This window comes from Hevea brasiliensis, chromosome 1 (genome assembly GCF_030052815.1).
Source record: "Hevea brasiliensis isolate MT/VB/25A 57/8 chromosome 1, ASM3005281v1, whole genome shotgun sequence".
Taxonomy (NCBI): domain Eukaryota; kingdom Viridiplantae; phylum Streptophyta; class Magnoliopsida; order Malpighiales; family Euphorbiaceae; genus Hevea; species Hevea brasiliensis.
This window is the reverse complement of record NC_079493.1, coordinates 103,581,417-103,595,699: the sequence shown is the minus strand read 5'-3', so window position 1 is coordinate 103,595,699 and position 14,283 is coordinate 103,581,417. Positions and strand designations below refer to the sequence as shown.

The 14,283-nt window shown below is 30.7% G+C and overlaps 1 protein-coding gene across 4 annotated transcripts in view; it reads left to right on the top strand.

Moving 5' to 3' along the window:
• Positions 1–10,139, top strand: part of LOC110669375 (uncharacterized) — a 36,244-nt gene extending 26,105 nt beyond the window's left edge. The window contains exons 4-14 of one of the 4 annotated variants that reach the window (XM_058146326.1): positions 6,649–6,771; positions 6,900–7,105; positions 7,785–7,860; positions 8,259–8,345; positions 8,477–8,557; positions 8,677–8,709; positions 8,807–8,860; positions 8,961–9,002; positions 9,267–9,345; positions 9,433–9,503; positions 9,646–10,139. In XM_058146326.1, the coding sequence (XP_058002309.1) occupies positions 6,649–6,771; positions 6,900–7,105; positions 7,785–7,860; positions 8,259–8,345; positions 8,477–8,557; positions 8,677–8,709; positions 8,807–8,860; positions 8,961–9,002; positions 9,267–9,345; positions 9,433–9,503; positions 9,646–9,732 (939 nt within the window). In that variant the 3' untranslated portion in view covers positions 9,733–10,139. Of the gene's footprint in view, positions 1–6,648; positions 6,772–6,899; positions 7,106–7,784; positions 7,861–8,258; positions 8,346–8,476; positions 8,558–8,676; positions 8,732–8,806; positions 8,861–8,960; positions 9,003–9,266; positions 9,346–9,432; positions 9,504–9,645 lie in introns of those variants that run through there. The other 3 variants (XR_009148416.1, XR_009148417.1, XM_058146330.1) reach the window with 3 other exon arrangements.
• The last annotated feature ends 4,144 nt before the right edge of the window (positions 10,140–14,283 follow it).

Here is a 14,283-nt window from a genome sequence, read left to right as displayed (position 1 = left end):
AATTAAAATTAATAAAAATTAAAAAATATAATAAAAATAAAACCAAGCACACCAACGATTAGGAAAATTTCCCTCTTTAATCATTAGAAAAATAAAATAAAATAAAGAACAGCACAGCAATAATTTGCAGGTTTTGAAATCTATGATGTTATTGCATCAGCCCTTTCCTTGTTAGCCGCACCCTTCTCCACAACAGTATGAACAATGCATTACTTTGCGTATCTCCAACCCTATCAGTATTGGGGAAATCATTTTCTCTCTCATGCTTATTTTAGTATAATAATCATATCTTAACAATGATTAGGGCTAAAATCAGCCAACTTATGAGTAATTGACATGTGTAAATACATTATCGACTTGCTGATCTAATTAACCAACTTATCTTGTAAAGGTATAGAGATCGAATAATGAAACTAGAATAGAACGAGAGTAATTTGATTGTTATTAGTCTAAATGCCAAATAAGTACATTATAGGTGAGCTCTTAAATTTGACTTGAAAGAAGACAAGAGATGACAATGTGGTGACAATGCATCTACTATAAACTCAAACTTATATAAGAATAAGTTTAAAAACTATTAAATTAGAAATTTGTATTGAAATATATGCAGAAATAATTAAAGTATAAATATAGAGTGCATGAATCTAAATATAAAAATTTAATTTAATGGTTGATAAGCTGTTAGAGTCCAAATTCAATTAGAATTAGGAATTAAAATTATTTAGAAAATTAAATAAAATAGGAAGTTTAGTAAAATTTTAATTATGGAGTTTAATAATTAGAGTCTCAAAAAGACTAAATTTTTTAGTAGCTTATATATATGATTAGTTTGTTGGCTATTGTATTGTAGAGAGCTCACGAAGTGAAGATGTATGTTCAATTCCATGAATTTTGTTTGAGTAATTTTAAATGTGAGAAAAATAATTAGTGGTTGTAATTATTTTTCCTTTAATAGTAATTTGTTGATGGAGTAGGCTTATACAGAACACGTTAAATTTTGTGTTCTTTTAATTTGTGTGAGTATGACTTTCACAACAAGTGGTATCAGAGTTGTGTTTTGAGAAATCAAAGATAGCGAGCACAAAATTTGAGGTGGAGCTGTTCGATGGGAAAAATAATTTTGGTCTATAACAAAGCACAGTGAAGGATGTCCTTGTGTAACAAGGATTGATTAAAGCATTGAACAAGAAGTAACTAGCAACCATGAAATATGATGATTGGGAGGAGCTTCAACAAAGTGCAATGAGTACGATTAGATTGACGTTAGCCCCTGATGTGAAGTACAATATTTTGGAGGAGACTTCGTCAGTTGTTTTGTGGAGGAAATTGGAGAGTTTGTACATGTCAAAGTTACTCACAAATTATTTGTACTTGAAGGAGTTGTGCCAACTCAAAATGGATGACGGTACTAATGTGAGAGATTACCTTAATGTGTTCAATAAATTAATTACCCAATTGACTAGTGTCGGTGTGAAGATAGATGATGGAGATAAAGCCCTCTTACTTTTAAGCTCTCTCCCACAATCTTATAAAAGTTTGGTGATAACCCTAACAGTTGGGCATGAGACTTTAAAGATGGAGGAGGTTACCACAATTATCTTGGATGATGAGAAGAAGTTCAAGAAGACAGGCAGTAGCAATGAATATTGAGCTTTTGTTACTAGTTCTAATTGAGGTAGAAGCAATGCGCGTGAAAACAATTGGAGAAGGAATAGTAGGTCGAGCTTGAGACTATGAGCAAACCTTGAAGATAGAGAATGCTACTACTATCATGAAAAGGTCACATTCAATACCATTGTATGGAGATAAAGGAAAATCTTGTAGAGTGTAAATAATTCAAGAAGAGTCATAGAAAAACAAAAAAAGAATGAATTGCTACAATTGCAATTACTGATGGTGTTGACGGTAAATGTTTGAATGTGGATGATGATAAAGAAAATGTAAAAGATCCATTATAAGATGAGTGATTAATGGATTTTGCTTGTTCTTTCAATATTTGCTCGAAGAAAAAGTGGTTTGATGTGATTGAAGAAAAGAAAGGAGAAAAAATGATGCTAGCCAATGGGAACAAAATGGAAGTTGAAGAGTAAAGATAAGCTACACAGTGATCTAGTAAATTTGTTCGATTAAGTGAGATGTGTTCCTAAATTTGAAAGAAACTTAATTTGCTTAGGTAAGCAAGATTCTTTGGGTTATGGGTGCTCAATTTATGATGGAGTCATAAGAGTTAGCCGATGTGCTCTTGTGATTATAAAGGTGAGAAGATTGGTGCAAAGAATCTCTACAAATTGGAAGGAAGCACATTGATTGAAAGAATGCAAGTTGAGACAACAGGCAACATCAACAATCAAGAGTGCAATGAAGTACCCAAAAGAAGATTGACTTTTGCAAAAGTTGTGAAAACTAATTCTATTTGATTTGGAGGTAGAAATTGTTAGAGTCCAAATTCAATTAGAATTAAGAATTAAAATTAATTAGGAAATTAGATAAAATATGAAGTTTAATAGAATTTAAATTATTGAGTTTAATAATTAGAGTCCTAAAAGATTAGATTTTTTAATGGCCTATCTATATGATTAGTTGGTTAGCCATTGTATTGTAGAGAACTCACGAAGTGGAGAGGTATGTTAAATTTCGTGAGTTTAATTTAAGTAATTTTAAGGATGAGAAAAATAATTAGTGATTGCAATTATTTTTACTTTAATAGTGGATTTGTTAGTGGAATAAGCTTATGTCGAATTACGTTAAATTTTATATTTTTATAATTTATGTTGGTGTGATTTTCACAACATAAGTTTATTTTCATATCAGTTCGAACACTGCTGCATCCATGTAGTAATTAAGAATTTGACATAATATATGCAGGGATTTCCCAAGAAACCGCATGATAAATGAAGTGTCTAGACAAAGATATCATCATTGCACTACTTTAACACAAACCACTCTTGAATAACCCTAGAGAGGTATATAACCTTAAACAAGTCACCAGGATGCTCAACACGCAAGTCCGCCATAAATCACTTCAATACATAATTGGCTAGCAACATCCTGTCCGCAAGAAGGTGACACTTATCCCACCCGAAACCATGAAAAACTGGTGTAAATAGAAGAAATGAAGACTTAAGTAAGGATCTCTAAAACTCTAACTCTCTGGATCGTCTTCTTTGATAATTCAAGTCACTGACTTTATCATTGGAGGTTCATGGACAAGAAACTCTCCATCCTCATTATAACCCTTATATCTACTTGCAGGTTAGTACGTGCCAACTATCTAGAGGTTGCTCACTTCTAGCACCTATCACATAAGAACTCCTGAATTTAACAAACGCTTTTCACTTTTGGTTCATCAAGATAGGCTAGATAGCAACACATCTCCAACTATAGCATTTAAATTAAACCTACGAGCAGAGGAATGCAGTTCCATTTTTTAACATGTGCTAATGTACAAAAGGAGTGATCCATACGTTCACTCCTCATGAGGTTTGGTACTCATAGAATAGGCTCCAACCCTATGATACTTGAGGTGATGATGACTTCTAATTAGTTTTTCATTTTTTCTTATTAGCACCTTCCAACACAATATGCTCTACAACTTCTGATTGCTATGCTAACTGGAAATGGATATTCATCTCCAATTAAGAGAGAGAGAATGAGGGAGAGAGAGATGTTGGCTTCCCATTTGCTGGTTTTGACACTTTTTTTTTTTTTTTTTGAGCTGTAGTCCTTAATCCCCAAGAAAAGATGGTTTATTGAAAGGGGTGCTCCATTGGCTTTCATGGTGGGATGGATACAACTCTCAGTTTGACCTCCCAGAACCATAAGCTACTGATTAGAAAAGACGCTAATGAAGGATAATTATAGAGAATAGTAACAGAGGGCTTGAAAGCCATAGATGTAGAAAGAACTAAGCTTTTGTATGTGGAAGGATGATGGGCATTGAACTAGAAGAGAATTCAGAGTTCATGTCCTAATATTTGGTTGTTTGGGTGAACCAAGTGGAGGGAATTGTCCTTGTTGCTTATGGGCGTCATCAAATTGGTGTTGTTACTATGGATGTCAATTCTCTTTGGGTAGGTGGGTTCGATGGAGGAAGGGGGTAGTGTGGGTAAAGCAAAAATGGTTTTAGGGTGAAGGAGGGTTGGAGGGGAAGAGGTACAATTAGACAAAGAGAAAAATAGAGTCGCTTTTAGTGGGAATGAAGGTATTTTGGTCTTTTCAATCTTTATTAATGACAAAAAGCTTTAACATTGAATAAAATAACTAAATAATAAACAAAACAAAAAGTTAAGGGCATACTTATATAATTATAAAAATATAATCACGAAATAATTAATAATCACAATACCTAACAATCTAATAGTAATTCTACCTTATTATATGCTCCAATTTGAGATTTATCCATTGCCTCAATTAAGAGTTATTCACTAAAATTCAAGAAATAAAGTCTCTTAATATAATTTGTGTATGCTTTGCTTGTAATATCAAAAAAAAAAAAAAAAATTAGCTTTAATGGTTAAGCATTCCAGTAGATAAAGAAAACCAACTTGGCTACTTTCCCTATTTATCTCTAGGCATATTTTTACATAAAAGACAAAACACAACACGTCTTCTCAAACAAATTAAAAAAAAAATTGAAATTGTGTTTACTTATATATGTACTATTTTCATTCACTTTTATTTTTTTTCTATATTATTTTTTAAAAATTATTTTATTCAAAATTATTTATCATTTTAAACTTTTAAAAGTTATTTTATTCAAAATTATTTATCATTTTGAAAATATTAAAATATCTTATATTAAAAAAAAATTTCAGATTCATTAATTAATTTTTTCTAATTTATGCTTATTTCTACTGAGCACGATAACGATCTCTACAAATTTTTTTTTTTTTATATAATTTATCTTATCATATCTCTCTCTTAATTATATGAGATAAGAAGAAATTTAATCAAATTATGAAAATTTTATTATAATTTAAGTGATTTTATTATTTTTTAATTATTATATAATACTCTTAAACGATAAATAAAAGTGAACAGAAATAATATATATTATCCACTGACATATTTAATTTTTCTTAATCTTGTAAGAAGTAGATAAAATTTTACTATGTGTAGATAGAAAGACAACCATAAATATCGACAAAGCAATAAATTTAACATGATAGCAATATACGCAGTCCGGTGAATGCTAAATTAAGCCAAAATTTGAATCCTATTCCTTTAAACAAGCTCAGTCAAACCACTACAAATATCTATCTAAGTAATTAATTATCTTCTTGATGAATATTTTCTAGAATTCAATCTATCTAATATATTATATCAAACTCAAGAAATTGCAATAAATTTTAGAATTAAACATCAAAATTAATTCATTCATAAAGAAGAAAAATGAAAAGACCTATTTGACAAAAAAGACCAAATGCTTTTGTTAATTGGCAACTATATCCAAATAAGCTAATTGGCAATTATATCTAAACATTCTCATTTTGGACCACATATCCCAATCTTTAAGATTGAGAGCAATTATAGCCAAAACCTTAAAATCAATTTGGAGGATTTTGAATTTTGTCCACTGTCCACCTTAAGCAACGATTAATAATAAAAAGAAGTAAAAAATAATTTATAGTCAATGCACTTTGTTGTGGATAATAAAATCTTAAGATTTTGAGTTTTGAATACAATTGCTCTCAATTTTAAAGGGTGGGATATGTGATTCAAAATTAGAACGTTTAATATAATTGTCAATTTGTGAAAATGTTAGTCTTTTCTATTCAATTGACCAAATAAAAAAAAACAAAAAACACTTTCATCGATGAGAATAAAAACTCTCCTCAAAGAGGAAAAACTAAAGAGAAATAATGCTAAATTTTCTATTAAAAGAGTAGAATTAAAGATTTTAATTCAATTCCATTGTATTTGTTAGTCGATTCAATTGTATTTATTATAACAAACTATTTAGTTATTTAATTTTATTGATTTAATTTGTCTTGAAATTGAACCAATTGAATGCTTATCGTTATTTATTTTATTAGACAAATAAAAAAGTACTTAAAGAAACCCAAAAGTCTCACTAAAAGGGTGAGAAAGAAGAAGTAAAGGGATAAATATGAATGTTGACTAAGAACATGGCCATAATAACATTAATATGTTCTATTTTTCGGCCTTTCTTAAAGGATTTCTCAATTTTTTTCATTATGAGTCAGCACCTGCTACTAGCCCAATGGCCATCTTATAGTAAACAATGTGGCTGAGAATATAAAGCCCAAAGCACCACTTTGAGGTTAATATATTGCCTTCTTCTTATGAAGATAGACTTACTTTCTTTTTTCATTCATCGCAAATTATATGACACTTTCTCTGTTGAAATAATAATTTATTTTTTAATTTATTAATATGCTCATATTTAGTATGTATTAAAAAAAAATAAAAATTCATTATTTTCAAAAATAATTTAATAAAATGAGTTATTTAGTTTTTATTGAAGCAATATGAGTAGAGGACATACTGAAAAAAGACTAAACAAAAGTTATTGCTTTAGCTATACTAATTACATTTCCTTCAACCATATGAAAATAAAAGTAAGTCTATCTTTGTGGGAGGAAGTAGTAATAAAGCATTTGGTGTTGGATCTTTGTTTCTTCTCAGGCAGACAACGTTTCAGAGAGTCGACGAGCTTCAGCATTTGGAATTCTATCTGGCATATCCCTAGCCTCCTTTGTTTGTGGAACCTTAGCTGCTCGTTTTATCTCTACTTCTTTGTCATTTCAGGTTATTCTATGATCTTTTGGGATTTAAATTTGAAATCTTTACAGTCCAGGAGATGATTTGAGAGTGGTAGAAGGTTGTTACACACACACATATATTTATAATTTGGTTAATTGGTCTTTTTATTCCAGGTTGCTGCATGTATATCCATACTTGCTGCTGTGTACATGAGAATTTTTCTGAAGGATAAAGCACTAAATGGTGAATATTTAACTCGGCCATTCTTGAAGAGCGGACTTGATGACACTCATCAAGATGATGATGGTTTACCAAGGAAGCCATCAGTACCCAAGAAGATCCTAACAGTTAGGGATCTTATTTCTTTGCTGAAGTGTAGGTAGGCCTTTCTACCTTTCTAAAGCAATTGCAAGTCAAGCTTCATTGTTCTTTTATGTTCAATGAGTTCATGGAAACTGAATTTCTAATTCAAATGCAATTCCATTTACATTGGCTAATCAAGTTATCCATCATCTTTGTGATAGATGCTTACTAGGATTAACAGAGAAATTCATAAATAGGAAAAACAGTCATGATTTAGGGAGTGTTTGGTTTAGCTATTTAATTTTATATTTTATTTTTTTATTTAAAATATACATTTTAACTTGAAGTTAGTTTAAAATAAGTAGTTTAATGTTTGTTAAACCTACTTAAAAAGTTATTTTTAAGTAGCTTAAGTATTTGATTAATAAATGCTTAAAAGTAACTAAATTTATTAAAATGACTAAAAATGGTGTGCATTATTTTTAAGTAGTTGAGAATTTATTAAAATGAGAATAATATTGATATTTTTAAAAATTATTAGGATAATATTAATTTTAGTACAAGTAGATAATCACACGTAAGTGATGTAATTATCACTTTTGATTTATTTTAAATATTTTTTTAATTTATAAGTCAAATTAAACACTTTCTCAAACTCTCCTGAGCTTCTACACTTTAGTCAAGCACTTGATTATTGAACTATTAGCCCAAAGGCCACTAGCTCTAACATTGATATTTTTAAATTTGTTCTGTAGTGCAACATTTTCGCAAGCAGCAATTGTCGCGTTCTTCCATAGCCTTGCAGATGGAGGAATCATAGCTTCTTCTATGGTATATATGTGTTTTCCTAAATTGTCAAACATCAACCAAAAGATAGCACCAAGATTTTTGGGTTGAAACAATAAGGGGAAAAATTGAATATCAAAAATCCTAAGAAACCTAAGTTCTCTGTTAAAATGCATAAAATCTTGCATAGATATAGGAAGCAAAGTTTAAAAAATAAATCAACAAGATAGCTAACTATGCATAGCATCTCATAGATAAGCTGCTAAGTAGCACAATGAGAAGCTTGGAAAGAACAAATGAACAATGTGTAAAAATGTTTTTATAGAAGCATCTCAATTTTTTATTAACTGCATATTTGCGCGTCGTGGCACTGGTAGTAGAATAAAAAATATATATATATACTGGAATTTCTAATATAAACCAGTATGATTTGTAACCTGCAGTACTACTGGAAGGCCCGTTTTCACTTCAACAAAAATCAATATGCCGATCTATTGCTTGTTGTTGGAGTTGCAGGAACGGTATCACAGGTGCAAAACCGTGTGCTTCTACAATTTTCCACTTCATGATCATATCAGAACCTCCTTTCTTTTCTATATGTTGTTATTATTATTTGACTCCTTTCTTTTCTTCCATTCTCAAATTCTTGTGAATCTTGCAGTTGATTTTCATGCCTTTCTTGACGCCTTTTATATCAGAAGAAAAATTGCTTTCGATAGGGCTATTTATGGGCTTCATCAATGTAAGAGCCTTACATCTCATTTTTATTATTATTATTATTATTTTTTTGTAAGTATACTCCATGATATTAAATCCATAAAACAAGCACAAAATTCTGATGATTTACCTTATACCTTGTAGATGTTTCTCTACAGCATATCATGGTCCATTTGGGTAATGTTTCTTCAACTAAGTTGTAATATCTTTTTCCTTTTACTTGTTCCTTAATATATTCACAAGCAACTCTGAAAGACATCCTCATTGTGACCAGGTTCCATATGCAGCTACTGCATTAACTGTTTTCACCGTTTTCGTGCCTCCATCCGTAAGTTTTATATACATATCTTCTTGTTAACTGCTATTCCTTATGTTGATTGATTGATTGAACATTACTATTATTTGATGTAAATTTATGATTTGCACAGTTATACAGTATTGCATCTAAACAAGTAGGCCCCAATGAGCAGGTGACTCGACCAAAGAGAGGCTAAAGTGCTTTGCAATACACCATGCACCACACAAGAAGTTAACTCAGAATCAATTTCTTTTTGTTTCATTCCGCATTTGACATAAGAAAATCTTCACCAAAGATGATCTATAAATGCCATTTTCGTCGCATAGTTTCAATTGCATCTTTTCATTTGTTACATTCACTTTTGTTCATGTTCTTTCATTACATCTTCTTTCCTTTTAAGTTTAATTACTTAAACTCATCTTAAAATTCATAACAGGGAAAGGCTCAGGGATTCATCTCAGCCATAAGTTCATTTGCCAACATTATTTCCCCTTTAATTTTTAGTCCTTTGACAGGTATATTAAAAATTGATAAAATGTTTCATTTTAGCTTTTTTAGGCTCGTGCAACTCTAATTAACAACTACTTCTTCTATCAATGCAGCTTTATTCTTGTCCGAAGATGCACCATTTAAATACCCTGGTTTCAGCATGTTATGCATCGGATTTGCATTGGTATGAAATAACCCGGTTACAGCTTTGATAAATTACATATATATTGTGATAGCAATCTATTTTAAAATTCACTCTTTGCTTTTTTTTTTTTTTTAAATTTTTTGGTTATGGATTTAAATGGCAAATGGTCAATGTGGTGCAGATGATTGCATTCATTCAAAGTGTTATGATGAAGGCTAGTGGTTCTATTCCAATTCACCAAAACAACAATAATCGCATGGTGGCCTAGTTCTCCATTTTGGTCTATTTGAGATGCACAAGAAGAAAGATTCTATGGCCTTTACTTGTCATTGGAAGCCATTGTAAAGCTCCTTGTATACACAATGAAGAAACCAGTAAAAAGACCTTGAAGAAACTCATCATTAACTAGTGTGTGTCTGTGTATATATAATGGGTGGCTAAAAGTGCGGCTTGCTTTGATCATATCCTTGATTATTGATCTTATGTATTCAACTATACATGAGCCACATACATACTTTTTACCAATTAAGATCAGACATACAAGGATTTCTTCAACAATATCTGTAACCATTTGTAGCCAAGTTAATGCTTGTTGAAATTTTGAGCTTAAAAAATGTACCGTCTGTTGAAATTTGAACTTGGAGAATGTAGATCAACAAATGTGCACTTGGCCTAGTTTTTGTGGACTTAATATAACCTCATGTCCATTAAAATGGCCTAAGCATTTTTTGGATTTGATAGGCCATCACATTTAAACATTTCATTTTCTTTCTTTTTATCCCATTGATGTGAGGTTTTCCACTTGCAAACTCTATTCTAACATTTCAGAGTATTTTTTACTTTTTTAATCTATTAAATGCCTAAGGCAAAAGATCAAGTCAAGGTTTTCCAAAGACAAATATCAATGTGGAAATGATACCGGTCTTAAAACGATAGTAGGGGCATTCATTCAATCACTTTGGTTACAAATGAATCGAAATAATTGAAAATCGAAAAAGAAAGAAAATGTAAAAATTAAACTAATCAAATGGGAGAAGAGAACCAAAATTGAATTGGTTTGTTCAGTTCGGTTAGTTAATTCCTTAAAAAAAATTTTGATTCTCAAAATGCAAAAATCAGTTCTTGTTTAATATTCACCATCTTAATCTATTGATTCCTTTGTTTGTTGTAATTTAAAAACACAAAATAAAAATAAAATAAAATAACATAAAAAAAAAGATGAGGGTGTAAAAGCTTATTGTGGCACCAACATGCATGTGCATATTTTGAATGTGTGTGGTAACTTGATGATGAAAACTTGCGACATTTGACATGTATGGACATAAACTGTGGCTATTACAAACCAAATGACTAATTTAAAAGGGACTTTAGTGATTTAAAATTGAACATAGGCCTACAATGATTAAAAAAATAAGTTAAAAGGGTTAATTGAGCCTTGCAATTGAGCCAATCTTAGGCCCATCACCTATGATTTTTATCCGACCAAAATCCAAGCCCAATTACATGTCAAATTTGGCTAGTTTTAGAAAAGGTTTTACTTGGTTAAAAAAATTTAGAGTTTCAAAGATAAGGGTTTGACACTTCATAGGATTTATCTTAGTTGACTTATGACTACAATACCTTATCTAAACCTCTTATTATGGATAGGATTTTCAAATTGCATAAGAGATGGGAATGCTTGGTCCTAAAGAAAAGAGTTTAGATGAGGATAAGATTACCTGGCTAGCAAGTTTTGAGTTTAAGAGAGATGAAGTCCTTTTCCTATCCCAATGTTGATTAGGATTAATTTTAATTAGCTTAGGCTTACCTAAAGGCATCTAAATTCATCTAAAAGAATCTTAGAGATCAAGAAAGCTTGAAAAACGAAAATTTAAGGGAGAAATGAATCCAATCGAAATTTAATTAAGGTTTCTTTAACCTAATACTAATTTTAATTTTCTAGGGATTATCTAATGACCTATGAGGCTTATATAAGGATCACTTAAACCTTATGCAAGGGTTTAGCCAACTAAAATTAGAGAGCCAATTGAAATTCAGTGAAAAAGAAACAAAAGCAACCAAAGTCTAGGCAGCAAAATCAAACCGAAGCTAGGGTTTTGGGAAGAGAAAATCAAATTTTTGGTTGTGAGGAAGGAATGAGTCAAAGTTGCACGCTCCTTAGCTTGTTGATTTCTTGTTCTATGGCTACAAAATAGACTTCAATCAATGGTAATTGTAGGTTAAGTCTATAAAGGTGTTTAGATCACTAAAATAATTTTAAAGGGCAAAATGGATTTCTAGGTTAAAATGGTGTTAAAATCACAGTGATTTCTATTAGATTAGCATATTTGATTTGAAGGAGCTATTTTACAAGCGAATTCATGTCAAGGGAAGGTATGTTTTTAGGGCACTTAAACTTCACAATGCATAATTTTGGTTTTCATGCATGGTTAGGGTTTTATGTTGTTTTCCTCAAAATCTTTTCTTTTGATGCATGTTTTGATTAATTTTGAAATGATTTCTCTCCTTTAAAAAGTTAAATCTATGTTCATGTTAGTTAGGAATTTAATGTTATGTTTGTGTTAATATAAAAGGTCAATTTAGGATTCATATGCATGTATATAGATGATTTCACTTCACTTTGCATCATTTTCTCTCAAAGTCAGTTTTATATCATTTTCTCTCAAAGTCAGTTTTAAGTTCATTATTTTGATTTAAATTCAATTTTAAAACATTCTAGTGGTTTCTTTGAATTTTTATATTTACTTTAAATGAATTGGGGATGCATTGAGAACTTTAAGAAGCCAAAACAATCACAAACACCAACATGGTTGTGTTGGTCGAATGCCCTTTATCCTAAAAATCAATTTAGTAGTTCTTTTTATATTGTTTATTTTCTGTATTTTGATTTTAATATGCTTTATAATTAAGTGAAGCATGTTTAAGTAGTTTAAGGGCAAGTTATATTTTTTAGTATTATTTTATTTTATTTATCTTGCATGGTGTGTTGCTAACCTTTCTTTTGAGTCAACAAAATCCTTAAGCAAAAGAAAAAAAGGAGCAAGATACTATCTAACATACTTGATTTATTACCCAAGCTTTCTCTAAGGGGTAAAAGGAAAAGTCTTCATAGAGTAAGCATCTAGATAACCATTCCCCTCCTAACGCTTCTATCCAAAAATCGGACAGTAGCGACATATACTATATGAATTTTTAACATGTGTCGTTCAAATGTAGTAAAAATATGGATCACTATCTTCTTCCTTTTAACACAGAAGAGGAGGCCAGAAGGACCCTTGCTATTGGGAAGGATTTGGGTCTTTCTCAGCTCCTGATGAAGAAGTGGTTCAATTATTCCTCAAGCAAATCAATGAGGAAAGGGCAGCATTCAAGGGTTTTCTTTGATTAGGGGTTCTTTCCTTAAATGTTGGTTTTGGGCTCTTTTGGTTTTCTTTTTTTGGTTTGCTACTTTTGTTTGTTCAAAGATCGTTTTGTCGGCTTTTTTGGTTTGGTTTTGGTTTCATTTTCATTTTAGCTGTCTTACTATTACTCCTATTATCCTTTAATTTGTTATTGCTCCTATTATCCTTTACTTAGGTGGTGTTCTGATGCTTTCTTTTGGGTGTTTGTCCTTTTGGTTTCCTTCACTGGTTTTGTCTCTCTAGGTGCCACTTTGGTTGTTTCGTCCCTTCCTTTTTTTTTTTTCTTGTTTGCTCTGGGTGTTGTTGCAATTGCTCTTGATCTTTGGGCTTCTCTTGGTTGTGTTGGTTACTTTTGGATTTTTTTTTTCTTGTCTAGGCTTGTTTTGGTTTTTCTTGTTTGGCTTTATTACTGTAGTTTTTTTAATATGATCTTTCTATTCTTTTATTGCTTGCTCTGGAGTTTGGTCTATTCCCTAGCTGTGTATCTCTCTTCTTTTTTTTTCCTTTCTTTTAATAAAATCTTCTTTTGCTTATCAAAAAGAAAAAAACTTTCTTTTAAGTCTTATGAGCGCTTGATAAGTTCATTTGGAGATTTCTATGGAGTCTGTCAAGTTACTTGAACTTCCTAGGAAATACAAAGAACCATGGCATGTGGTGGCTATAATTTAGGGTTGTGCATTCACATGTTCATGGCTATGAAAAAGAGAAGTTGATGGTGGAGATAAATTAAAACATGTAAATTAAGGCCAATGCTAAGGTTAAGACATTGATGGCCTAATGCGTTAGCTTAAGTTTTTTTTTTTAACATGCAATTAATTTTTATTCTCCTCCCTCCTTCTTTAGTTTTATGAGTTTGCATTTTAAAAGGATTGATACTCATTTCTCATTTCTTTTCTTTGTATGTTTATTATTATTTTTTTTAGAAGTATGTTTAGGCTATATGTATGGTTACATTAGACTTCTATGTTGATTTGATGTTTATTTAGGTTAGATACATACTTTGATAAGTATGGAAGGTTTGGAGTATTAATGTGATGTGATTTTTAATTGACTTTACATCTAATTTGACTTAGAAACATGATAACATGGAAGTTGGTAATTAGGCTAACTAAATAAAAGTAGAAACAAGGCATGATTAGAACTCTTCAATTCGGTTTAAGCATGGAATGAATAGCTAACATGCTAAGTTTTCATGTGTGAAAATATCGAATGTCATCAAACAAATGAAATAAAAGTTTAATAATAAAAATACTAATGGACTTAATTATATAATAAAGTGTAGGTTGGTTTAGTTACTTTAAGTTGTAATTAGCAATCCTGCTTTCCCTTCTCTATGGCCACTATCTTGAATCTATCCATTTTGGTTTTCTGCTAGGGGTATGTAGCCACTCATTATTCAATGTCTCTGTTAGTATTCT